This window comes from Hyperolius riggenbachi, chromosome 10 (genome assembly GCF_040937935.1).
Source record: "Hyperolius riggenbachi isolate aHypRig1 chromosome 10, aHypRig1.pri, whole genome shotgun sequence".
Lineage (NCBI taxonomy): Eukaryota > Metazoa > Chordata > Amphibia > Anura > Hyperoliidae > Hyperolius > Hyperolius riggenbachi.
In genome coordinates this window covers 85368853-85396487 of record NC_090655.1, presented here as the reverse complement: position 1 = coordinate 85396487, position 27635 = coordinate 85368853, and the positions used below count along the sequence as shown (strand labels likewise).

General features: G+C 43.7%; 1 protein-coding gene across 1 annotated transcript in view; it reads right to left on the bottom strand.

Moving 5' to 3' along the window:
• TMEM26 (transmembrane protein 26) overlaps nucleotides 1–27635 on the bottom strand; it is a 114505-nt gene that overhangs the window by 9618 nt on the left and 77252 nt on the right. The window contains exons 2-4 of the mRNA XM_068258925.1: nucleotides 14446–14524; nucleotides 7606–7668; nucleotides 1717–1940 (exon numbers count right to left, since the gene is read on the bottom strand). Coding sequence (XP_068115026.1) covers nucleotides 1717–1940; nucleotides 7606–7668; nucleotides 14446–14524 — 366 coding nt within the window. The remainder of the gene's footprint in view (nucleotides 1–1716; nucleotides 1941–7605; nucleotides 7669–14445; nucleotides 14525–27635) is intronic.

Sequence of the window (27635 nt, the reverse complement as noted above, 5' to 3'; positions counted from 1 at the left end):
AGCGAGAGAAAGCCATCATGATATTAATTTAACCTCCCTAACGTTCTGATTGTATGTGGCGCACGGCCGAGGGAGGGGTTTTTTTGGCTAATTTTTTTCTAACATACAGTTAGCCTAGCGCTAGCTACATGCTTCCCCCCTCCATTCGCTATCCCCCCCACCCCTCCGATTGCGGCTGGCGCAAATACCCAACAGGAAATCCCGTTCTGAACGGGATTTCCTGTTTGGGCTTCCCCCATCGCCATGGCGACGATCGGACTGACGTCATTGACGTCATGACGTCAGGTGAAGTCCCGATCCACCCCATAGCGCAGCCTGGCGGTGATTGGCCAGGCTGCACAGGGGGTCTGCAGGGGGAGCCCTCTTTCGCGGCAGGTAGCAGCGGATCGGCTGCGAGCGGCGGCGATCGGAACAAACACGCAGATAGCAAAGTGCTAGCTGCGTGTTTCAAAAAAATAAATTATGCAACTCGGCCAACCAGGGCCTGAGCAATCCAGCACGGCGGTACTGGACAAGCTGAGCTTGTCCATAACGCCCAGCTGGAATTATTATAAGTTGTACTTATAAATGAAAACTAATTTATTAAACAAAAATTGCATTATTATAATTATGTATTTATGTATCCCTTTGCGTAATACACTCAGTAATTCATTTCCCTAATAGTCCCTTAAAAGGAGCTCACAATCTAATGTCCTTATCATCACTATCATATGTATCACAGTCTAGGACAAGTTTGAGGAAAAGCCAACGAACTTACCGGTATGGTAATGGCAGGGCAGTTTCCAGGCTATAAAACTCACATTAGGGCACACTATTGCAATGCAGGAGACCCCAGTCTTTCAAGCATAGGTTTTGTTCTATCCATTGCAGTGGTTTAATTTCTTATATTTTGTTTTTTGTTGCCCATAAGGTACTTGCTAAAATTTTGGCATGGAGAATTATTTTAGTAATGTATTTTTTAGACTATAAGACAAATGTTTTCTCACCAAAAAGTGGAGATAAAAAGTCGCTGCCTCTTATATTCCAAATACAGGGAGTCCCTGACTAACGAACGCCTGCTGATATGACACAGGGACACAGGAGTTCACATGGGGGACACAGGAGGACACAAGGGGGGCAAAAGAGGACACAAAGGGACTGGAGGACACAGGTGAGCACCAGAAGTAAAAAGTGTACAAATAGGTACACAATAATTGAGGGGAACATCCACAAGATGCCACTGCATTATAGGCACAACAGGATTAGTATTTTTTTCCTTGTTTTTGACCTCGAAACCTATATGTGTCTTATATTCCAGAGCATCTTATGCTCCAAAATGTATGGTAATTGTCATATTTGCAAATGTTAATGACCTGACAGCTCTTTGTTATAGGACTATATTTTTTGCCATATTACTATATTTGTTGCTATATAGTTTTGTTTTGAGAACTTGTCTAGTTCAGTTATGGCTTTAGTTGGGCATTTATTGGCCCCCCCCCCCCATATTTGTTCCTACAGCATGGTAGGGACAAACTAAACCTTGTTGAGAGACTATTAGTGATGTGAAAAATGTGTTCTCTGTGAAACGCTGTGAAGAACAGGTAAGAGTTAAATCAATACAATTTATCAAAATGTCTTTTAGAAGACAACTCACTGGAGAGGATAGTGATTAGGGTTGTGAAGGTCATGTGTTTTGGGGTTTCATAGTTGAATTATGAAAAATATTACACCTTGTACCTTACGTTAGGTTCTTCCATAGTCTCACTAGTGAATTCCAAGATATCTGCAGCAGTTCCCACAAATATTAGGAGAAGCTGAGAAAGCTGGTCACGGGTAATTCCAACTCCTATTGGTAGAAGCCACTTCCCAATAATCAAAAGCAGAAGAAAAGTCTGATGTAATCCTAGTGTCCAGACTGATTGGCAAATTTGTTTCAATGTGTGTACAAGCTCTGGAGGTATCTATAAAAGAACACACAGGTTACTCTTCCACAGTGACATCATGTTAAATAAAACATAGCAGGGTAGGCTTATTGTTTACGTCTGGCTTTTCCAGTTCAGGTAGTCCTGCCAATGGAATCACACTTAATTTTAACTCAGAATCAAGGGAACCGAGAAGGAGAACAAGAACTATGCTCACTATGGCTAAACTAATTAATTTAGTTCAGTATCATTATAGCATTTGTTTTTAAATTCACTGAACAGTATTGAATCCTAGGATTTTTTAATAGAACTTTCAGGGGTTCTCCAGTCATCTTTGATTTGAGGGACTGTTCATGTAAAGTTATCAAAAACTATTGAACAGAAGGAAAGGATCCGCTAGACCAATCCGTAAAAGTCCAACCTTTATTGAAAAAACGTGCACAATGGACATAGCACAAAGTTTAGCTCATGCATATCGGAGCTTCACAATCGCTTAGTCATAGCTAAAAAGGCTCCCACAGGAGCAAAAATGTATACAAACACAGCACCACCCAAATTGGGTGGGCTTAAACATTAGCATATAGAAATGGGAAAATCTTAAAGACATACCACATGCACTTAAAATTATGCAAAAGTACAAAAAGTGCTCATTTAAGAACAATTGGTTACTCAAGCAGACCTGGAAAAACAGGAATACCTGAGTACAGCACAAGAAAGAAAAAAGCATACGTTTGAGCATGGGGAACATGCAGAGGAAAATTTGGATAAACATTTATAAATCATAGAAAAGACTAGCATCCCACCTAGAATGCAGGTCCTCAGGAACACAAGACCCAAGTCGCCAGGTCCAAAAGGTCTTACATTTTCAAATATTCCTATGGTTGTCCCCCACCCTTTTCCCCCAACAGACCTCCTCACCCTCTCGATTGCCTGAAATCTAAAACACGTCAAATCACCCTCGGGACAGGTTGCAAAATGTTTTGACACCTTAGAAACCCCAAATTTTCTTTAGATGCTCCTCTATAATATTCTGAAATTCTTTCTCTAAGGGGACGTGTAGTGCAACCTACATATTATACAGAGCACCGTTGGCAGTGGATGGTATAGATCACATTAGTAGTAGCACAATTTATAAAACCTGAAATTGGAAAGGATCATTCTTTGGTATATGAAAATACCTTCCGGCTAGGGCTGAGCCAAATTTCGAGTTTGGCATCGGAATTTGGCAGTTCCGATGCCAAATTGGCAGTCCGCCCACCTGAGCCCCCTTAAAACGGATCCGAGATGAAAAACTAATTATAACAAGTAACTTGTCTATATATCTTATCTAAAATTTAGATAGTTTACACAGCAAATCTAGCTGCAAATAGCTTTAATAGAATATGATTATTTCTTCCTGTAATACAATGACAGCATGTAATGTTTGTAAACATTACACAGAGCTAGGCTTATCTGCATCTTGAGCAAAAAAACCTAATCCCCCCTCCTCCTCCCTCCTCCCCTCTGCCTCTGAAATCTCTGGCTAGTAATACCTCCCCCTCCTCCTGGCCAGACTGAGCTCCCATGAGCCCTTGCTACTGTCTGACAGTGCCTTGGCTCTCTGAAAACCTGTGGGCGTGGCTTGTTTAGTTTATAGGGAATTCGAGTATTAAAGGAATACTATCGATTAAAACAACTTTTTTTTTAATACTCTATATTAGTGTACACATTACCACTAGTGCTAGGGGCACTTTATTTATTCACCCAAGTCTCTCTCTCGCTATCCCTGCTTAAAAATTCATTTCTCACATAGCTCACTAATATATTTCACTGTGTCACTCACAGCATGCAGGAGACATGAGGAGAAATAGGCTGATCTGAGGTGGTAACAGGTAACTAAATGAGCTGTAATATTGCTGGAATATAACTAGCTATAACACTAGTCTGTGTTTACACTCAGACTGGTTGCCTGGCTGCCTGCTTGTGATGATGATTCACTCCAGGCTGCATCCACTTTACAAGCTGCTGAGAGGGGCAGACCACTGTTTACAATTAGCATTATTAGTATCTTTATCAGTCACCAGAAGCAAAGATAATCAACACACATTGCTAGAATCTCTAACCCCTTACCACCATATCAACAAGATTCTTTCAGCAAGGTGATAATTAAACTATAAACTGAGGAGTTGATAGCAACTCCCCTGTGCAGAGACATGGTCTAGCCCTCTGGGAGCCGTCAGTATTTAGATACATTTTGTATCCAAAACTGACGGAGGATTTTACAGCTGAGAGGAACAGCTGTGTGAGGAATCAAATTTATCCTAGTACTTGTCCTAATGTGTGCTACAACATACAGCATTTAAAAATAAATGCATAGATCGATAGTATTCCTTTAAAACAAAAACAAAAAAGTATTTGGCTTCAGGAATGCCCTATAAACAATAGGAAAGGAACACAATTATGCAATGAGTAAAAGTTAATCTCGGATCCACTTTAACCCCCTGTCCCCCATGCAGGCTGGGATAGCCAGAATGCAGAGTCCCAGCCACGTGGGCCACGTGGGACTATACCTGAGCTATACCAGACCGCATGGTCCATGGTATGAGCGGGGGCTCCAGGAGAAAGGGGCGGCCAAGCCTCCCCCTCACCCCTAGAGCCCTTGTCCAATCCATGGACAAGGGGCTCTTCCCCATCTCCGGTGCCCAAGGAGGAGGTGGGTGCTGCCAACATCCTGGGGGATTCATGGCGGCATCTGAGGATCCCCGGAGGCCCGACCCCTCCCTTGGTGAAATGGGTATAGGGGTACTGAAGTACCCCTTACCCTTTTCCGCAAAGAGTTAAAAAAAGAAATAAAAACACAACAAGGAAAAAGTCCTTTATTGTTCTAAATTACCAGGGATACTTACCTTGCGATAATCATACACCAGTATCCTCAGAGATGGTCCCACACCAGTGTCCTCTTAGGAGGTCCCACGCACCCGCCGATCCCGCTGAACTCCCGGGGCTGAATGGCTGTAGACAGCCTCTGCAATCTGTATTGCATAAGCTAGAAACACAAAAATTGTTTTCTGAAACAAGAATTTTTGGCAAACAGTGCCACAAACAAAATGGCTGCTGGGGAATCCCCATTCCCCAGAGGTCACCTCAGAGTGTCAGAATGAGCGTTATTTCACATGAATGGGTGGGTCCAGGGGAACAGGGCACCTCCTGCTCTGGTCACCTGGACCCAACATCTATGTGAAAAATGGCTTCTTTAGCCACTCTAGTATGGCCTCCAGCAATTGAGGATTTCCCAGCAACCATTTTGTTTTCATCACTGTTTGCCAAAAATTCTTGTTTCAAAGGCAACATTTTTGTGTCAGCATACTTTTGAAGAGAGGCAGTGGTTGTTTCACGGGGGGCCCTGGCATGTCATGTTATATATTCAAGATTAGAGAGGCTAAATATTCTATAAACGGTAAACTCTCAGTTATCCATAGCTCTGTTCACCAGAACTCTAAAACTGTACATTATGCAGTAACAAAGTTTGTCTTTATTTGTCTTAATTTGTTTTTCATTAATGTACAGTATATCAACGTTAGTACAGAGTTTTTGGTGTGGGTATAGTACATTATTAGTTAGCACATAATTAGTTCACGAGAGGAGATATGCAATCACCCCAATGTGGACCTGAACTCTTGCGCAGGACAGAAGGAAAACATACAGAAATGCACCCTGTGCTGTATGTATTTAGAGAGAGGAATCTCGTCAGTCCTCAGCAGAGCACCTAATTTGTAAACACAGGATGTTAACCCCATGTCTGCTTCTATGAATGCAGGAAGTGGACACACTGCAGATTTATCCCAGGATTTGTATCAACTGTAAGAAAGAAAAGTTTTTTTGTTTTTTTTAAATATCTCAATAGTGAGATCCGTATCACTTAAGGTCATTGTATTTTATGAATTTTTCAGATTGCGGATCTGACACTTTTTCTTGACCTGCACTTGGTAAGATTGACATAGCTTTTTCTACCTTTGGGCATTGTATCTTGATGTGCACATAGATCTTAATAGGGTATGTTCCTGATACACTGTATGTTATGTGTTTTTTAACAGATGTTTATGTACAATGTGTGCCTCTGAGGAAGCGGCTTTTGGCCGTGAAACACGTGTCAGGCAGTCTCTTTTGTGAAATTGGATTTCTGAAGCGTGACAATACTGTATATCCACAACTTAGAAGATTTGTGATTGAAAAATAAACAGTGAATTTGTTCCTAGAAAACCCTGTGTATTTCCTTGTTTGGACTTTAGTATATACAGTGCATCTTTTGGGGTGGAACTGAACTACTTGTTTTAGTGTGATTTATGTATAGTACCGTTTTGGTTAGCACATAATTAGTTCATCAGAGGAGATATGCAATCACCTTAAAGTGGACCTGAACTCTTGCACAGGACAAAAGGAAAACATAGAGAAATGCACCCTGTACTCTATGTATTTAGAGAGAGGAATCTCGGCAGAGCACCTAATTTGTAAACATAGGATGTTAACCCTATGACTGCTTCCATGAAAGCAGGAAGAGGACACACTGCAAATTTATTCCAGGATTTGTATCAGTTGTAGGGCCTAGTGCACACCAGAGCGGTTCGGTTGCGTTTTTAGGAACGCTTGCGGCTGAGGAAACGCTTGGGTAATGTATTTCAATGGGCTGCTGCACACCAGAGCGGGTCGGTCTTAGCTGAAACGCAAACTCCCGGGCTGCAGCATTTTTTGGATTTCGGAGGCGTTTCTGCCTCCAATGTTAAGTAGAGGAAAAACGCAAAACGCTTGATAAAACGCCAGATCAGAGCGGTTTTCCAGGCGTTTTTGTTACAGTAGCTGTTTAGTAACAGCTTTACTGTAACAATATCTGTAATCTGCTACACAAAAACGCTACCAAAAACGCTTCACTTTAAGTACAAAAAATGCTACACAAAACCGCAAAACGCTAGCAATATGCTTCATAATAATAAGAAAATACGCTTCAAAAACCGCTAGCATTTTGCGGATCTGCTTGCGGTTTTTGGTGTGCACTAGGCCTAACAAAGAAATGTTTTTCTTTAAAGGTTATTAAGCTGTTTCTTATATTTGAGAGCAGAGAGGAAGTTCTGAGTTCAGGTCCCCTTTAACACTTAACAGGCACTTAATACAGGTAAGTGGTGCAACCTTCCATTTCTGTAAAGAGAATATCTGTGGAGAAGTGTGTGATTCCCTCTATGGGGTTCCAACCTGAACTCTGTAAGAACATTATCATGTGTGTTAGATATATTTCCCCTCTACATTATGTAATTTTGATAATAACTAGACAGGTGCCTATACATTAGCATGGCTTGATCGTATAGTTCAATCCATGTGGATTGTTATTTACATGAGCCGGCTCGCAGGTATTTTGTCATGTTTTTATTGAAGGGTTGGTAGGGTGGGGTAGCCATGATTTGTGCCCATTCACATATACTTGTGTCCCTATACCTACAACACACCTATCTTTTTGAATAAACAATTTTTTTCCCTTTTACAAGACCATTTATGGTGCTTTATACCACGTATAGTGCTTTTTTTTCTTTACAGTATTAGTCAGGCATATTTTATTAGTATCTCTCAAGCAACCAGAAGCCACACTTATCTTGCATCAGCTGATCCCCATCGGTGACAGATAATAGAGCTTTACTGTAGTCAACAGGTAAAAAAGAAGAATATATATGGTACTTACCATGTTTAGTATATCACTGTTTGTTTCGTTTAAGGCAAATTTGGTTCCATTTTTATCACAAGCCTGAAAAACAAACAGATGCATGTATTCTGTTTTCCATTCACAACTGCCCACATCGAAACAAACACAAGCTGCTTCAATGTGGGGTATTACATGTTAGAAAGGACAGTTGCATGCCGAAGGAGCATTGGGCACCAGTGCGGGTTTTACATGGGGCCCCCCAAGCACTCTATACAGAACAATTGATATGGTGCACCAAAATCTGCCAAGCCCCGCCACAGTATTAGAGATGCAAGCAGGAGATAGGGAACAGTCTGTTAATGATCACCACTATTTAACCTTTTGCCATTTTTATTTTTATTTTTTATGTGCACTGCGGCACCACTTTATTTTGTGCCTCCCCAGCCTGCCAGTGAGCCCCCTGCAGCCCAATGCAGAATTGCACAGGGGATGCTTGATATTCACCTGATCTGGACACATTATCGGCTCTACTCTTAGTCCAGTATAGCTGGCTGCAGCAGCCCTGCCCCAAACTATCATACATGAGATTACGAGTTTCTGGCTGCTAATTGGTTAAAGCGTCTATAAAAGTGATAATTCCCAGCATAGGACCAATAAAGAGTTAATACTGCCGTTGAGGGAGGGCCCCTCAGGGCCACACCCCCTGCATCCCTTAATGCTACGCCACTGAGTAAGGATGATATAACTATTGCTCTTGCTAATACTATTTATACATGCCTGTAAGAAAACCCTAAAAGTATCTAATCGTCAAACCTCCGGTGGGAGTGATAACTGTGATAGATTCCTCCTCTTCTGTACCATGGGGGATGATCTGATGCTAGGTCTCTAACAATGGGGAAGGAGTCTGGGCCTGTAACAATGATTTTTTTGTTTGCTATAGATGGAGGAAGATAACTTCTCTACTCGACATGGTGTACTAAACATACAGGTAAAAAACAGTGGGTGGAGCTCCTAGAGGATGATAGTCCATGAGGGCATTTCTTTCTGGTCTTCTGTAAGTCTCTTGCAATTTCCTCCATGACCTCGAGACACAGCAAACCTCTGGCAATGGCACATATTGATGGATTAAATGTGCAATCTCTGAATGGTCAAGATATTGCCTCATGCTACCAGTAATGACATTGACCATAACCAAATGCAACACCAGTGAAAAACTGAGCGATAAATGTTTATGGTCTCAACCTGTTAAACCATTCCTGTTTTGTGGGTGTTGCCACTTAAGTGCACCTGTTGTTAATTGAATGAACACCAAAGCAGCTGAAAATAACCCCCTCTGCCACTTAACTGACCAGATCAATGCCAGAAGTTTCATTGGCTTGATGCCATACTCTGATTAAAAACAGGTCTAACATGTCTATATTGTATATTACTACACACACTCTAATTGTCTACTCTTTTGTACATTTTACCATGCAATGACTACCCCTGCATGAGTCTGTCAAAGCAAAATGTATGTTTTTGCAGCCTATTATTAAAGATTTGCATAGAAATACAGATAAAATGCCATATGAAAAGCTGCAAACAAAGTTTGCACAAAAAGAAAAAGACTCTACTGCAGTACAACTGCCACAGCAGGAATTTGTCATGCTTTTAACATATTCCTGCCATTGGCTTTTGACCACTTTATCTGCTGTTTTGCACAATCATGTTTTGGGTAGTTGGGAAGAAGAAACTGTACTGTTCCCAGTCGTTCATCTGAACTAGTCCTTTTGCTTTGCAGGGAGTTCTCCTAAGCATTGCCATGCCTAATTGGCATCAGCTGTGAACGCTACCACTTTGTGTTCTGCACATCTAAGAACTGTTAAAAGTATTAAAGTTTAAAGCTATCTACACACTCTATATTTGCCTAAACCAAAACAATAATTTGTGATCACCTGAGCTAAATTTCTAGAGTGTGTAGCGTTATGTCAGTGGCTTTCCTTTTGGAGATTTGGTGGGATGGATAGAGAAACATATGCACATGCCACCCAGTCAGTTGGGCGCAGGGTGAGCTGAATGACGGCTCACCCTGCTGCCGCTGAAATTCCGGGCAGGCAGTAAATAGTATTCTGCCTCCAAGTCATAGGAACTTGGAGGGAGAAGTAATTTAGGCAAACAGTTGTCTCAGGCAGGGGAGTAACAATGGATGCCTGTGCAAGCGGGCCACCCTGCGGGTCCCACCCACCCCAACAAACACACTGCACATGGTACATTCATATACAGTGTGCCCTCTTCATATACACTGAATCCACTCACATACATGTTAGATTCATACACAGCGAATTCTCTCCACATACACTGAACCCACCCCACACAATTCTCTGACCCATGCACACTGCACCCATCCTCTACCACTCAGTGCATTTCCACATCTTCTCACTTGCAGAGGAAACACACTGGCGTGTGCATACAGATATTTAGATACTTCTTCAAAAAGTAAAGGACTGGAAGCGCTCAACTAGTATGCATTAAGAGTTTTTAATTGGTCAAAACAATGATCGACTGTGTGTGGCGTAAACCTCACCTCAACAACCCTGGTATCCCAACCCACTAAAAACACTGGCCCACATGGATCAGCTGCCCAAGAACCCCAACAAACACACACCAGTCCAGTAGCAAAAGTCCACCAGGATCTTTAAGGTACCCAGCAAAAGCAAGTTCCTGTGTAGGATCGCAACACAACCTTGTTTTTGGGATCCTGCTGGGAATTCTGATAGACTCTTGCTATTGGACAGTAGTGATAAGTTGAAGGAGTGGTGAGACGCTACACATGCGATGCTGTCATTAAAGCTTAGTGTATCCCTATCCTGTGGGCGGGCAATTCTTTGCGCAGCTGTATGCTGCAAGTGCAGTATTGCCTGCCAACCTCTTGTTAGTCATTAGCCTGAAAAACTCACAGGTAGAGTGGTGAGTGACTGGTGTTGGGTGTTTAAACAGAGCAGGTCCTGCAGTATTTAGGATACCAGTCAGTGTGTGTTTGTTGGGGTTCTAGGCTTGTCGAGCCACGTGGGCAAGTGTTTTTAGTGTGTTGGGAAGATGGGGTGGGAGACCAATTAAAAGCTCTTTATGCATACTAGTTGAGTCTTTTAATTTTTGATGTTGTTCATTGCATTTTGGATTAGCACCTCCTACCTTTTGGGCTTGATTCACTAAACCGGGATAACTCAAATATCACACCTTATCAAAGATATCACACCTTATCAAAGTTAACATGCCTTATTAGAGTAGCATAGGGAGCGTTACAAACCCGCAGGGGCTCAGGGCAGGACGAGTGCCATTGGCAATTAGCAGGCATAAGTTTGTAGTGCTTGCTATGCTACTCTGATAAGTCGTGTTAACTTTGATAAGGTGTTCTATCTTTGATAAGGTGTGATATCTTTGATAAGGTGTGATATTTGAGCTATCACGGTTTAGTGAATCAGGCCCATAGGGTGGTTAGATGTGCATAGCTATTGAAAGGGGCTGCGTGATTTATTTTTCTATGTCTACACAATTTAGATACTTCCCCCTGGCAGAATGCAGTGGAGCTATGTGTATTTACCCAATCCTGCATCCCAGCAGCCTGAGCCACTCGCTCTGCATACATGGCTCCCAATGTCACATGATCGGGAGCCATGTATGCAGAGCAAGTGACTCAGGCTTCCAGGGATCCCACAAGGCAGGATCAGGTAAATATGGATCAGTTCTGTGTCCTCATTTGGTGCTGTTTTCAGATGGATGGGAGGAGGACTGGGCCCCCAAAATCCCTGGACCCCACCCTTGCAGGTATTGCAGGGGCTATTGTTTACGACCTTGGCCTTAGGCCACAATTCTGTAAATTTTACTTTATTTTTTTCTAAATAATTTGTTAGGCCATAAAATGTAGCCCTTGTCTGAGTCATATATGAAGGGTTGCTGGATGTTAGTGAATTTGTATTTGTGCTGTTGCAGTCATGTGAGGATTTTTTTTTTATTATGAGAGTCTGAATTTATATTCATAAAAGAGTTCCCACTGCAGCGCTGGAGAATCTAATGAAAACAGGCTCGTAATATAACTGGCTGGAAAGGGGTGGGTTGGGTCATAATTGACCTAAACTACAAGGTTTCTTTTGAATTGAGTTGGAAGAAAAAACAGAGCTACGATTATTTGATGTAAACCGTCTTCAGCGTGCATGAATGTTGCTTTTGAAGAGGTAAAATCTGTCTCTACGATTAATAATCTCCGACGTAGTTTCCTCTCTTTAGTGAAATATGCAGCTTTCCATACAGATCTTGCCATGTGCCGTATTCATATTTATGGTAAGTAAATTATCCGACGCCACAGAAGAGCAGAGGTCTTACAATCCATCAGTGTGGCTTTATCTGAATTAGGGGTGAGATGTGCCATGTCTGGGGTGGACATCCTTTTAAAGTTTATAATCAGACATTGTTTTCATTTCTCACACACTGACATTCAGCTTTGTCTCGCTTTTCCGTGCTGGGATGTTTCATGATGGAAATATTATCTCTGCAGTCATTCAGCGCAAATACATTTTGAGGAACCCAAAGTTTTACTAGGCCTTGAAGTGATTTGTGGAATAGACGTGTGGGATGTAGCCTTCTAATGACGGTACAGTAATATCCTGCTCTTGCCGTTTACACAGCAGGAGGCCAACACCTGTGTCACAACATACAACTGACTCACTGTGTTCACTGTATGACTCAAGATTTTACAAGGGGGGCATTTCTAATAACTCACTTGAAGGAAAAATACCCTTACTTTTGCTCCACAATCCATTTTTTTTTATTGAGTATCATTAAAAGTATTTTTTTCAATCTCAATAAGAAGCTAATTTGCTAAAATTGAAGCTGAGAGTTCTATTCTTGCAATTATTTTAGCCCAAGGCATTGCTAAAACTCATGGGGTCCCATAGGAAATCTTTTGGGTTTATCCCACTAAACGCATATAAAAAAATGCAGCTTAATAGCCCAGATATAGGAGCTGCCCTCCTGCCCCCAAATTACAAGTGCTCTGACTGTCTCTCAAAGAGAGTGGGGGATGGAGCGTGAGCACTAAGGGCCATATTCTATTGCTGAACTCGCCAGCGGTAAGCACTGGCGAGTTCTTAACTTAGGCGATGGGGGCATCGCCTAATCTAATTAAACTTTAGACCCCCCCAGGCGGAAAAGAACTCGCTTGGGCGATATAATCGCCCAGCGAGTTCTTAACACAGAATCCAATTACCCTTATCATGTCTCCGGGAAGCGATGCTTCCCGGCAGACATGAGCGTTAGCTTAGACCTGCAAAAAGGAGACCCCCAGAGCTCCCCATCGGGTCGCTGCACAGTTTAGAAGCCCCCGCGCAGCTCTGCCGGGCTCCCCTGTCATACGTACCACCGCCGATCACCCGCCGCCTCTCGCCGCAAAATCCGTCACGTAATTACAGTGTATCTAACACTGTAATTACTGTGCGCATAGAAGGAGCCCGGGCAAAGCATCTTTGAATCTGCAGCCGGGCTCCCCATTGGTCTGCTGTCTGAACCAATAAAATGGCTCAGACAGTGGACAAATGGGGAGCCCGGCTGCAGATTCAAAGATGCTTTGCCCGGGCTCCTTCTATGCGCACAGTAATTACAGTGTTAGATACACTGTAATTACGTGACGGATTTTGCGGCGAGAGGCGGCGGGTGATCGGCGGCGGTACGTATGACAGGGGAGCCCGGCAGAGCGGCGCGGGGGCTTCTAAACTGTGCGGCGACCCGACGGGGAGCTCTGGGGGTCTCCTTATTAAAGGAGACCCCCAGATGCTGCGGCGGAAGATGTCGGCGATGTTCGGCGCATGTGTGGGGAGTGAGGCCGTGGTGCTGATGGACAGCACCACAGCGTAAACCTCACTCCCCATCGCTCGGTAAAAGGGAGCATCGCTCAGGCTTTTGCCTGAGTAATGCTCTCTAACGATCGGCCATCGCGCGAAGGATATGGGCAATAGGATTTGCCGGTAATCCTCGCCTAGTGGCAAGGTGATAAGTAGCTCGCATCTGCAAGCTACTTATCACCTTGAATAGGATATGGCCCTAAGTATAATACTGATCTGATCCGATCTGCTCTGTTCCACCACACAGCCATCAGTGGGTCATATTTCTGGTCATATGACCATCGCATGACCATCAGTAAACAAACAAAGGAGAAGAATATACAGGACAGGATCTATAGGAATTATTATTATTATCTGTTAATGAAGACATGGAAATGAACTATGTTGTGCAACCAGATAATCACATTTAGTTCTCAGCTATCCTTGCTCCACTCTGCACAGGGGGCAAAACAAAAGTCCATGCAACCCCCACCATCGGTGGAGGGGATGTGCCAAGGGGGCTTTCTCCTGCTTAGCAAATGCAGAGGTAAATGCAGAGCAGCAGCAGTGGACGGTTAACTATTGCATGCTTCCAATGGTGTGACAGGTACTCTGCTCTCTTCTTCTGTGTAGCTGCGCATCTGTCAGCCAATCACCATGCAGCTCATGGTGCCTGTCACATGACAGGACCCGAATGGTGACTGGCTGCATAATGCAGAGCTACACATAGAAGGGGAGTGAAGAAGCAGCTTCACTGCTGTGATGGTTCCAATGCCCCTGATGTCAGCTGTATTCCATGGCACTTCTTGGACTCTCATGTAGCTGTACTTTCTAGAGTCTGGACTCTAACTTTTTTTGGTGCAACATACTACAGCTTCTGACTTAGAATCTACACATATTTGATTCCTACATGCCTAGGAGGTACAGGCTTTTGGTAGTCCTCTTATACTGACAGCAATTCCGAGAGTTTGTCCACATTTCACAACACTTTAACACAGGTGGGATTGTTTCTGTAGAGGAAACTTACTTGAGATTCATAGTTCATTTCAAGAAGCCAAAGAGATGGCACTATGCTTATCAAATAGCAGAATATGGGAGGTGAAAACCTGCGGGAATACAAAAGGGTTCTGATCAGAAAACAAAATTCAATGAAAATGTTATATAGATACAAAAGCAAATTTGTAGTTGAATGCTATTAAACATTGTCTATTTGAAACTTTAATTTTTGATGTGTAACCAGAAACAATTTTTTAGACATAGCAGACAATTCAAAGAAGGCTTCTACATATTCATGGCAGTAGCACAAGTTCTTCTTTGTTTGCTTGTATGAAAAGTTTAGGCACCAGGTGGGGATTTAGGGTTGGGCATAGGTAGAGGGAGGGTTCAGTGTGAGAGTAGCATAGGCGTTATTATACATTACCTGCTCCCGGCAATCGCATCTCCTCCACTTCCTGGTTAGTTTGCATTTGTCATGCAGCCAGCCAATCACCATGCGGCTTCAGCCCCGTATGGTAATTGGCTGGCTGCAGGACATTTGCAAACTAACCAGGAAGTGGAGAAAATGCCATCGCCAGGAGCAGGTAATACATAGTGATGCTTCAGCTTAGGTTAGGTCATAGTAAAATATTGGTAAAGATTACCAATGTGTTACTATAGAAATTAAATAGAAGTATATTGTTAATTTTACCGATATTCAAATACCAGCGGTCTCCGGCACTATTTTTGTTGGTGCACCATTTTTATAGGTACACTTTTAGATTGTCCTTTTTTATTTTCACAACAATAGAGTTGCTTAATTTTGTTTATAGAAATTCTCTTTGAGGAGAACTGAACTATGGAGAAGCACAGGGCTTGATCAGGTGACTGATCTTTGAGTTTCAAACTGACTTGTGTCTCACTTCCACTTCCTGTGCAGAGCAAAACAAGAAGTAGAAGTAAGATATGGTATGAACACATTATCAAACACTTACAAATTAATCACTTTGAGCAGTTTGATTCTATACATCTTCATTGGTTCCATACAACTCCTCATTAAAGAATTCTGTTGAACTTGAATTTAGATTGTAAGCCTTTGGTAATGGTAGGGTCTCCCTCTCCCCCTCCTTCCTTAGTGCATCCTTCAGATGATGATTAATAGAAAAAAGTAGACGGGCACTACACCGCTAGTGTGTTTCTATAAAGGTATATAAACAACATTGAGGGGATCCGGAGTGAAGACCAGGTTGGATTAATGTGGTTCATGCGTGTTCAAAACCAAAACAACAGCATGCATTATGAAAAAAGAAAAAAAGAAAGGAGCAGTTTGGCACTTGCATGCCACTAAAAAAGCTTTATTCTTGCGGCTTCAAAGTTTCTCATAATCATATACACATATAAATAACATGGTAAAAAAGTTCCTACCAGGTCCTTTAAGCGCTGTGGGGTATGGTGGGAGCAGTGTGGGACCTGACGACTATTTCGCTCACTGAGCGTCCTCAGAGGCTCTCTCTGCACCTCTGAGGACGCTCAGTGAGCGAAACGGTCGTCAGGCCCCACACTGCTCCAACCATACCCCACAGTGCTTAAAGGACCTGGTAGGAACTTTTTTACCATGATATTTATATGTGTATATGATTATGAGAAACTTTGAAGCCGCAAGAATAAAGCTTTTTTAGTGGAATGCAAGTGCCAAACTGCTCCTTTCTTTTTTTCTTTTTTCGTAAATTAGTGCATCCTTCTTGATCTTGCAACTCCAGCTAAAACACCTTCCTATGGACTAACTCGGAAATGACATGCTGGGTCTCTGCATGATTGCATGATCATACACCATATACCCTGTTGCATGTATAGCCTTGTGTTATGTTGTATAATGGTGTGCTACCAGAGCAGGGACAAGGTCCTCCAGCACCCAAGGCTGAGACACCAAAGTGCGCCCCTCCATCCCTCCCACCCCAGCCATCGCACACTGATTGCTATTAGACTAAGAGGGCCACAGGGCCCACAACCTCCCCAACGCCTTAATATCTAGTTATCTGGCTTGCAGTCACTGCTATGTATCCCCTTTTCTTATTTTTTTCTGCTTCATACACAATTAGGAATGACAACTAAATGAATTGTGCGCCCCCTCCTACACTGCGCCCTGAGGCTGGAGCCTCTCCAGCCTATGCCTCGGCCCGGCCCTGTGTGCTACCTTTCTGTCTGTCAACCCTTGTTTACATTGTATGTATCCCTATTTATTGTCCAGCGCTGCATAATGTGTTGGCTGGACAATGTACTGGTTAAGGGCTCTGCCTCTGACACAGAAAACCAGGGTTCAAATCTCGGCTCTTCCTGTTTAGTAAGCCAACACCTATTCAGCAAGGAATCCTTGAGCTAGGCTCTCTAACACTGCTACTGCTTATAGAGTGTGCCCTAGTGGCTGCTGCTCATGCGCTTTGAGTCCACCAGGAGAAAAGCACAATATAAATGTTATTTGTCTGTCTGCATAAATAATAATAAAAAACTGACAATCGCTAGTCAACAGGTTAGGAAAATATGTTCCTGTGTGTACCTGTATCAGACACAGCTAAAAGCTGCAGACAGAGGTAAGGGCTGCACTTGCAAAGCGATGCGAGTGCAGCTCCCTCACCACTAGAGATGGCTCGAACCTCCGATTTTAGGTTCGCGAAACTTTCACAAACGTTCGCGAACTTGCGAACTTCCACGAACCGCAATAGACTTCAATGGGGAGGCAAACTTTGAAAACTAGAAACATTTATGCTGGCCACAAAAGTGATGGAAAAGATGTTTCAAGGAGTCTTACATCTGAGTTTTTGCATGGATGAGTGGGATAGACGCCAAAAGTCCCAGGGAAAAATCTGGATTTGATGCAAAGCAGCGTTTTAAAGAGACACTGAAGCGAGAATAAATCTCGCTTCAGTGCTTATATTCAGCAGGGGCATGTGTGCCCCTGCTAAAACGCCGCTATCCCGCGGCTAAACAAGGGTCCCTTACCTCCCAAATCCCCTCTGTTCTTTGCGGGGATCTCTTCCGCATTCAGGCAGGGCTAATGGCAGCAGCCCTACCTCACGCGCGTCTGTCAGCGCGTATCTCCGCCTCTCCCCCACCCCTCTCAGTCTTCCTTCGCTGAGAGGGGCGGGGGAGAGGCGGCAATGCGCCGCTGATAGACGGCGCTGAGACGGAGGCAGGGCTGCAGCCGTTAGCCCTGCCTCAAGAGCAGCAAAATCTACGACCAAGTTGGTCGTTGATTTTGCAGGGGGGGATTTGGGGGTGAAGGGACACACGTTTATTCTCGCTTCAGTGTCTCTTTAAGGGCAGAAATCACATTGCATGCTAAATTGGAGGCCTAAAGTGCTTTAAAACATCTTGCATGTGTATACATCAATCAGGGAGTGTAATTAGAGTACTGCTTCACACTGACACACCAAACTCACTGTGTAACGCACCGCAAACAGCTGTTTGTGTAGTGATGGCCGTGCTGGACTGGTGCGCACCATGGTGAGAGTGCAGGCGATAGCGGTTTTCAAGCCCATATGATCGCCAGGCTGAGTTAGCTCAATGACAGAACAATAGCTGATCGAATTTGGTCTATCCACAATGAAGCAACAACCTTATTATCTTTGGTGTGCCACCCCCCGAGACACTCATATAGCCGTCGGTCATTGCTTCATTGTGATATGCAAGCCCCTTCACCACGGCAAGGTAACGATCACGAAGAGGAATTGACACATGTACATGCCTTTTGTTTTGTTGTTGCAGCCGCAGTGCAGCTAGAAAAATTAGGCAGGCATGTACACGCACCAGAAAAATTATTATAGCGGCCGCAGCTAGGCCTTAAAAATTAAGGAATCCACCTGGAGTCCTGGTGGACCCTGTTGGTGGTGGCGGAGAAGACAGTCAACTGGCCTGCAGGCAGAGATGCTGTGTGGGGACCGACTTAGTCTTGGAGCAGGCAGTCACATGGCGTGCAGGCAGAGATGCTGTGTGTGGGGACTGACTTAGTCTTCGGGGACTCAGAGGCCTGAGCGTGCTTTGCAGACCAGGCATCTATGGTCAGATGGACCCTTGACCCAACACTGTGTGCCAGAGATGTCACCACTTGCCTTTCAACATCACGGTACAGTTTAGGTATCGCCTTTTTTGAGAAAAAATTGCAGCCTGGTATCTTCCACTGCGGTGTGTGGCTTTGCTTTTGTGTGCTGCTTTTCCTCAGGTGGTCATCCCATTGCAGTTTGTGCTTTGTAATCATGTGCCTTCGTAAGGTAGCTGTCCCTACGCTAGTCTTGGGGCTCGATTCACCAAGCGGTGCAAAGTGTTAGCACCGTGGTGAAAAGGCCCTTATCACGCCTAAAGTCACTTTAGGCATGATAAGAAGAAACTTGCGCGAAGTTGCCGCGCGTACGCGCGTACGCGCGTACGCGCGTAAGAGCGCGCGCAACACCCGACGCTTCGCGCGAAGCTCCCATTAAGCCCTATGGGACTTTGCGCGCGCTCTCACGCGCGTACGCGCGGTAACTTCGCGCGAAGAGCAGGAAAAATCGGTGATAACTCAGTGGTGAAAAGGTCATCACGCCTAAAGTCTTTTAGGCGTGATAACTGGGTTATCACCGCTTTGTGAATCGAGCCCTTGGTCTTTCCACGGCTAAATTTTCGGTGGCAGAGAGTACAGATGGCATTGCTCTCATCTGAGGCAGACACACAAAAAAATTACCACACCGCTGAGCCCTTAGGTGATGGCACTTTGGTGGTGGCGGCCAACTGAGTGTTAAGTGGGGTGCCAGAATCAGAGCAGGAGGAGGAAGATATGTCACGCTTCCGTGCGGAAGCTGAGAAAGATGAGGTGTTCTGTGTTAAATAGGCAACTACGTCCTGACAATATTGGGGGTTGATGGCACGTACCTTCTTCTGAACATTGTACTTTGGTGGAGGGCCACACAAAATCACGACAGCGCGACCTCAAACCGACCTGCCAGGTGGCCTGCCTCTGGCTCTGCCTTTTGTTTTGTCCATATTGGGGGGGATGAAGTTAAAGGTATGCACTGACTTGACTAATACAATGTACGGTTACACAGGTGCAGTGAACAGGTATGCAGTGACTGCTGGCACAACAATGTGCGGTTACGCAGGTGCAGTCAACAGGTTGCTGCCTGTCACACACACACACAGGTACCCTGAACAGGTGCAATGACTGTTGGTATTAACAATGCGTGCGCTCATGTAGCCATAGGTAGGTAGGTGCACTGAACAGTGAACAGGTGCAGTGATTGGGATTACAAATGTGCAGCTGCCTGTCACACACACACACGGACTGCAATGAAAGGTGCAATGACTGGTGGTATTAACAATGCGTATGCTCACGTAGGTATAGGTAGGTAGGTGCACTGAACAGTGAACAGGTGCAGTGATTGGGATTACAAATGTGCAGCTGCCTGTCATACACACATAGACTGCAATGACAGGTGCAATGACTGGTGGTATTAACAATGCGTATGCTCACGTAGGTATAGGTAGGTAGGTGCACTGAACAGTGAACAGTTGCAGTGATTGGGATTACAAATGTGAAGCTGCCTGTCACACACACAGGTAGTCACTGAATGTGCTGGGCCTGGCAGTGGCACAGTAGGAATTAAGGTGCCAAAGGCCAGCTGCGACTGACTGACAGGGCTGCATATAATGCAAGTGGGCCACACACACAAAAAAAAAAATAGATAACAAGAACAAGATTAGCGCTCAAATGAGCTGTTGAGGGGTGCTTTTTTAGCAATAAGAATCAGCAAGGAGCAAGCTAACAAGCCTACAAGAGTCTAACTAAGCTTTCCCTATGTGAGTCTGCAGCAGCTCTCCCTTCTCTAATTACCGCAGGCACACGAGTGAGTCCAATGCCTGACGCTGCCTGCCTTTTATAAGGGGAGGGTGGGGCTCCAGGAGGGAGTGTAGCCTGATTGGCTACAATGTGCATGCTGACTGTGATGTAGAGGGTCAAAGTTGACCCTAATGATGGACTATGGGGGTGAACCGAACTTCCGTAAAAGTTTGCGGTTCTCCGCGATCACGAACCATGGAAGTTCGCCGGGAACAGTTCGGGCCATCTCTACTCACCACGTTGCATCACTTCCGCTTGCATCTCCCGATGCGAAAAGTGACTGGAGGAGACGGGACGCTGATGCGGGCGGATGCGGCCGTGTGAGAATCTGCAGCATTCTGCAGATTCTCGGATCGCTCCACATCGCTCCGCATAGCCAGCACGCAATGGAAACTGTTCTATTGCGATGCATTGGTTTCCGTTCGGCCGCGGTGCAATGCTGCTATGTAGCCTTATCGCACCGCGTACAGTGGAAACTGGTTCTAACCTAGCTGCAACTTTGTGTGGTGAAATTTGTACAGTAATTTGAAAGCACTTTTTTTTTTTTACATAAAATTCTGGATAACAACAGTAGTTCCCAATCATCCTTGTCCGATGTAACCAAGTACTTTCTTGTGGAGCTTTAAATTCCCTTTTAACTAATTGATCACAAAGATTTCTACACCTCTTAAACGAGAGGTATGGGGGGGGGGGGGGGGGGGGGGTGTCAAGAATAAAGATGTGGATTTTGGTATAAAATATACAGTGTTTTTCTCCTGAAGTTGCGTAGATAGGGCGGTTTAAAGCCATGGGCAGACTCCTATTAGCCCATTGGCAACACGTGATTGGACAGCGCAAAATTATGGCCTTTGCAGGTGCAGGCACTCAGGTAATCAGGTGTATGTTACCTCCTATTGGGGGATTTTTGTACGGAGGGACATGGCTATCTGTATATGAAGGTCTGATGTGCTGAGAGGGGTCATATGGTCTTGATAAAGCCCAGATAGCAAGTCGAAATGATCGTCGACAATCCTCTGCACCTCCTGAAGTCTTCATGTGCCAATAAGTATGTGTTTTTTATACCAATATTGTTGTTGCTGTTTTTTATGAAGTTGAAGAATAAAGGTGTGGATTTTTGTGTGAAGAAGGATACAGTGTGTTGCTCCTGGAATCTTTCTCTACTGTGCAATATATATGATGAATCTAGTTTATCCGAATGATGCACCACTGTGAAGTTATTACTTAGAGTCTTTGGCAATAGACACTGGTGTGCACTCACTTTTCTCTTGTTTTTTGATAAACACAAGTTTATACGCCTTCATTTTGATTACTTGAAGGTATGGCAGTGGCGTAGCTAGAGACTATGGGGTCGCATAGCAACCTTTTCATGGGGCCTTTAGATCTAGGCACTCTTAACCACTTCAGGACCACAGTCTTTTCGCCCCTTAAGGACCAGAGCCTTTTTCTCCATTCAGACCACTGCAGCTTTCACGGTTTATTGCTCGCTCATACAACCTACCACCTAAATGAATTTTACCTCCTTTTCTTGTCACTAATAAAGCTTTCTTTTGCTGCTATTTGATTGCTCCTGCGATTTTTACTTTTTATTATATTCATCAAAAAAGACATGAATTTTGGCAAAAAAAAGATTTTTTTCACTTTCTGTGCTGACATTTTTCAAATAAAGTAAAATTTCTGTATACATACAGCGCGAAAAATGTGGACAAACATGTTTTGGATAAAAAAAAACCCATTCAGTGTATATTTATTGGTTTGGGTAAAAGTTATAGCGTTTACAAACTATGGTGCAAAAAGTGAATTTTCCCATTTTCAAGCATCTATGACTTTTCTGACCCCCTGTCATGTTTCATGAGGGGCTAGAATTCCAGGATAGTATAAATACCCCCCAAATGACCCCATTTTGGAAAGAAGACATCCCAAAGTATTCACTGAGAGGCATAGTGAGTTCATAGAAGATATTATTTTTTGTCACAAGTAAGCGGAAAATGACATTTTGTGACAAAAAAATAAAAAAAAAAAAGTTTCCATTTCTTCTAACTTGCGACAAAAAAAAATGAAATCTGCCACGGACTCACCATGCCCCTCTCTGAATACCTTGAAGGGTCTACTTTTCAAAATGGGGTCATTTGTGGGGTGTGTTAACTGTCCTGACATTTTGGGGGTGCTAAATTGTAAGCACCCCTGTAAAGCCTAAAGGTGCTCATTGGACTTTGGACCCCTTAGCGCAGTTAGGCTGCAAAAAAGTGCCACACATGTGGTATTGCCGTACTCAGGAGAAGTAGTATAATGTGTTTTGGGGTGTATTTTTACACATACCCATGCTGGGTGGGAGAAATATCTCTGTAAATGACAATTTTTTAATTTTTTTTACACACAATTGTCCATTTACAGAGTTATTTCTCCCACCCAGCATGGGTATGTGTAAAAATACACCACAAAACACATTATACTACTTCTCCCGAGTACGGCGATACCACATGTGTGGCACTTTTTTGCACCCTAACTGCGCTAAAGGGCCCAAAGTCCAATGAGTACCTTTAGGATTTCACAGGTCATTTTGCGACATTTGGTTTCAAGACTACTCCTCACGGTTTAGGGCCCCTAAAATGCCAGGGCAGTATAGGAACCCCACAAATGACCCCATTTTAGAAAGAAGACACCCCAAGGTATTCCGTTAGGAGTATGGTGAGTTCATAGAAGATTTTATTTTTTGTCACAAGTTAGCGGAACATGACACTTTGTGGAAAAAAACAATTAAAATCAATTTCCGCTAACTTGTGACAAAAAAATAAAATCTTCTATGAATTCCCCATACTCCTAACTGAATACCTTGGGGTGTCTTCTTTCTAAAATGGGGTCATTTGTGGGGTTCCTATACTGCCCTGGCATTTTAGGGGCCCTAAACCGTGAGGAGTAGTCTGGAAATCAAATTCCGCAAAATGACCTGTGAAATCCTAAAGGTACTCATTGGACTTTGGGCCCTTTAGCGCAGTTAGGGTGCAAAAAAGTGCCACACATGTGGTATTGCCGTACTCGGGAGAAGTAGTATAATGTGTTTTGGGGTGTATTTTTACACATACCCATGCTGGGTGGGAGAAATAACTCTGTAAATGGACAATCGCGTGTAAAAAAATCAAAAGATTGTCATTTACAGAGGTATTTCTCCCACCCAGCATGGGTATGTGTAAAAATACACCCCAAAACACATTATACTACTTCTCCCGAGTACGGCAATACCACATGTGTGGCACTTTTTTGCACCCTAACTGCGGTAAAGGGCCCAAAGTCCAATGAGTACCTTTAGGATTTCACAGGTCATTTTGCGGAATTTGATTTTCAGACTACTCCTCACGGTTTAGGGCCCCTAAAATGCCAGGGCAGTATAGGAACCCCACAAATGACCCCATTTTAGAAAGAAGACACCCCAAGGTATTCCGTTAGGAGTATGGTGAGTTCATAGAAGATTTTATTTTTTGTCACAAGTTAGCGGAACATGACACTTTGTGGGAAAAAACAATTAAAATCAATTTCCGCTAACTTGTGACAAAAAAATAAAATCTTCTATGAACTTCCCATACTCCTAACTGAATACCTTGGGGTGTCTTCTTTCTAAAATGGGGTCATTTGTGGGGTTCCTATACTGCCCTGGCATTTTAGGGGCCCTAAACCGCGAGGAGTAGTCTGGAAATCAAATTCCGCAAAATGACCTGTGAAATCCTAAAGGTACTCATTGGACTTTGGGCCCTTTAGCGCAGTTAGGGTGCAAAAAAGTGCCACACATGTGGTATTGCCGTACTCGGGAGAAGTAGTATAATGTGTTTTGGGGTGTATTTTTACACATACCCATGCTGGGTGGGAGAAATAACTCTGTAAATGGACAATCGTGTGTAAAAAAATCAAAAGATTGTCATTTACAGAGGTATTTCTCCCACCCAGCATGGGTATGTGTAAAAATACACCACAAAACACATTATACTACTTCTCCCGAGTACGGCAATACCACATGTGTGGCACTTTTTTGCACCCTAACTGCGCTAAAGGGCCCAAAGTCCAATGAGTACCTTTAGGATTTCACAGGTCATTTTGCGACATTTGGTTTCAAGACTACTCCTCACGGTTTAGGGCCCCTAGAATGCCAGGGCAGTATAGGAACCCCACAAATGACCCCATTTTAGAAAGAAGACACCCCAAGGTATTCAGTTAGGAGTATGGTGAGTTCATAGAAGATTTTATTTTTTGTCACAAGTTAGCGGAACATGACACTTTGTGGAAAAAAACAATTAAAATCAATTTCCGCTAACTTGTGACAAAAAAATAAAATCTTCTATGAATTCCCCATACTCCTAACTGAATACCTTGGGGTGTCTTCTTTCTAAAATGGGGTCATTTGTGGGGTTCCTATACTGCCCTGGCATTTTAGGGGCCCTAAACCGTGAGGAGTAGTCTGGAAATCAAATTCCGCAAAATGACCTGTGAAATCCTAAAGGTACTCATTGGACTTTGGGCCCTTTAGCGCAGTTAGGGTGCAAAAAAGTGCCACACATGTGGTATTGCCGTACTCGGGAGAAGTAGTATAATGTGTTTTGGGGTGTATTTTTACACATACCCATGCTGGGTGGGAGAAATAACTCTGTAAATGGACAATCGCGTGTAAAAAAATCAAAAGATTGTCATTTACAGAGGTATTTCTCCCACCCAGCATGGGTATGTGTAAAAATACACCCCAAAACACATTATACTACTTCTCCCGAGTACGGCAATACCACATGTGTGGCACTTTTTTGCACCCTAACTGCGGTAAAGGGCCCAAAGTCCAATGAGTACCTTTAGGATTTCACAGGTCATTTTGCGGAATTTGATTTTCAGACTACTCCTCACGGTTTAGGGCCCCTAAAATGCCAGGGCAGTATAGGAACCCCACAAATGACCCCATTTTAGAAAGAAGACACCCCAAGGTATTCCGTTAGGAGTATGGTGAGTTCATAGAAGATTTTATTTTTTGTCACAAGTTAGCGGAACATGACACTTTGTGGGAAAAAACAATTAAAATCAATTTCCGCTAATTTGTGACAAAAAAATAAAATCTTCTATGAACTTCCCATACTCCTAACTGAATACCTTGGGGTGTCTTCTTTCTAAAATGGGGTCATTTGTGGGGTTCCTATACTGCCCTGGCATTTTAGGGGCCCTAAACCGCGAGGAGTAGTCTGGAAATCAAATTCCGCAAAATGACCTGTGAAATCCTAAAGGTACTCATTGGACTTTGGGCCCTTTAGCGCAGTTAGGGTGCAAAAAAGTGCCACACATGTGGTATCGCCGTACTCGGGAGAAGTAGTACAATGTGTTTTGGGGTGTATTTTTACACATACCCATGCTGGGTGGGAGAAATAACTCTGTAAATGGACAATTGTGTGTAAAAAAATCAAAAGATTGTCATTTACAGAGGTATTTCTCCCACCCAGCATAGGTATGTGTAAAAATACACCCCAAAACACATTATACTACTTCTCCCGAGTACGGCGATACCACATGTGTGGCACTTTTTTGCACCCTAACTGCGCTAAGGGGCCCAGAGTCCAATGAGTACCTTTAGGCTTTACAGGGGTGCTCAAAATTTAGCACCCCGCCCACTTGCCAGGACAGTTAACAAACCCCACAAATGACCCCATTTTGGAAAGAATACACGCTAAGGTATTCCATGAGGGCCATGGTGAGTTCATAGAAAATTTTATTTTTTGTCACAAGTTAGCGGAAAATGACATTTTGTGAAAAAAAAAAAAAAACACAAAACCACAATTTCTGCTAACTTGTGACAAAAAATAAAACATTCTATGAACTCACCATGCACCTCACGGAATACTTTGGGGTGTCCTCTTTCCAAAATGGCATCATTCGTGGGGTCTGTCCTGGCATTTTAGGGTCTCTGCAATCATTACATGTATGGCCAGTATTAGGAGTTTCTGCTATACTCCTTATATTGGGCATAAGGGTAATGCACTGTGGGCTGAAAGGAAAAATGAACGTCAAACAATCAATCAATGTGGATGCCAAAAAATTTTGAAAAAAAAAAAAGAGGAGGAAGGCGTCTGCCAGGACATAGGAGCTGCCGCCCCAAAAATCCAAACCCACCAGCTCGTATGCCCTGGCAAACCTGATTTATCCATTCACACTGATCGATGTGGATGAACAAATCATTGCCAGAGTTCTTTTTTGATACAAAGTGTTTGCCAAAGCATATGAATCCCCAACACCACTCCTCGGCCCATATGCCTCGGCAAACGTATCTTTTTGACTGCGGAGGAGAAATCTCGTCCTGCAGCGCTACATGCACCGACTTGTGTGTAAGCTGACAGGCGCGCAATGTTCTGTCAGGATGCACCATCAGTGCTGCAGCTGATTGGTCGGTCTGGATAGAAAAAAAGACAAAACAATACAAAAAGGAGGGGAAGGCGTCTGCCAGGACATAGGAGCTGCCGCCCCAAAAATCCAAACCCACCAGCTCGTATGCCCTGGCAAACCTGATTTATCCATTCACACCGATCGATGTGGATGAACAAATCATTGCCAGAGTTCTTTTTTGATACAAAGTGTTTGCCAAAGCATATGAATCCCCAACACCACGCCTCGGCCCATATGCCTCGGCAAACGTATCTTTTTGACTGCGGAGGAGAAATCTCGTCCTGCAGCGCTGCATGCACCGACTTGTGTGTAAGCTGACAGACGCGCAACGTTCTGTCAGGATGCACCATCAGTACTGCAGCTGGTTAGTCGTTCGCTCGGTCCACCTGGAAGGTTATTGGATGGAAAAAGAGAAAAAAAAACCCAAAAAACAAGCAAGCAGCAAAGCAATTACTTCATTAACATTAATAACCTTTGAACTTTTTTAATAAAAAACTTAACATTGCAAACCAAACATTAACTTCTTTGCTTACCTGTTTTTTGTTTTTTTTTAACTTACCTCCCGAGGACAAACCTCTCCTCCCCCATGGAACAATGTGCGAAGTGCAAATCGCACAGAGTTGTGGCGAAATACATTACGCAATTTGTCCCAAGTGAAAGGAGAGGTTTCTGGCAGCCCTGTGTATTAGGGTCTCTGGAAACCCGATGTTTGGTTTCACACTGCATATTGACATATCCGGTGGGTCGAGCCCGCCGCACCGTATCGTCCAAAACAGACCTTCAGGCAATACCACAAGAGTAGCATTCGGCCTAGTAATGAACTGCGTCGCCATAGACTAACATGACTTCCGCGCCGATCGATATTGCCACAGAAGCCACGCAGTAACGTAGGCATGCACTAGCGTTAAGTCAAGCACTTCCGGCGTAGGGGGGGACCGCAAAGTGTGACTTTTGCTAGGCATTTTGCCCTAACGCAT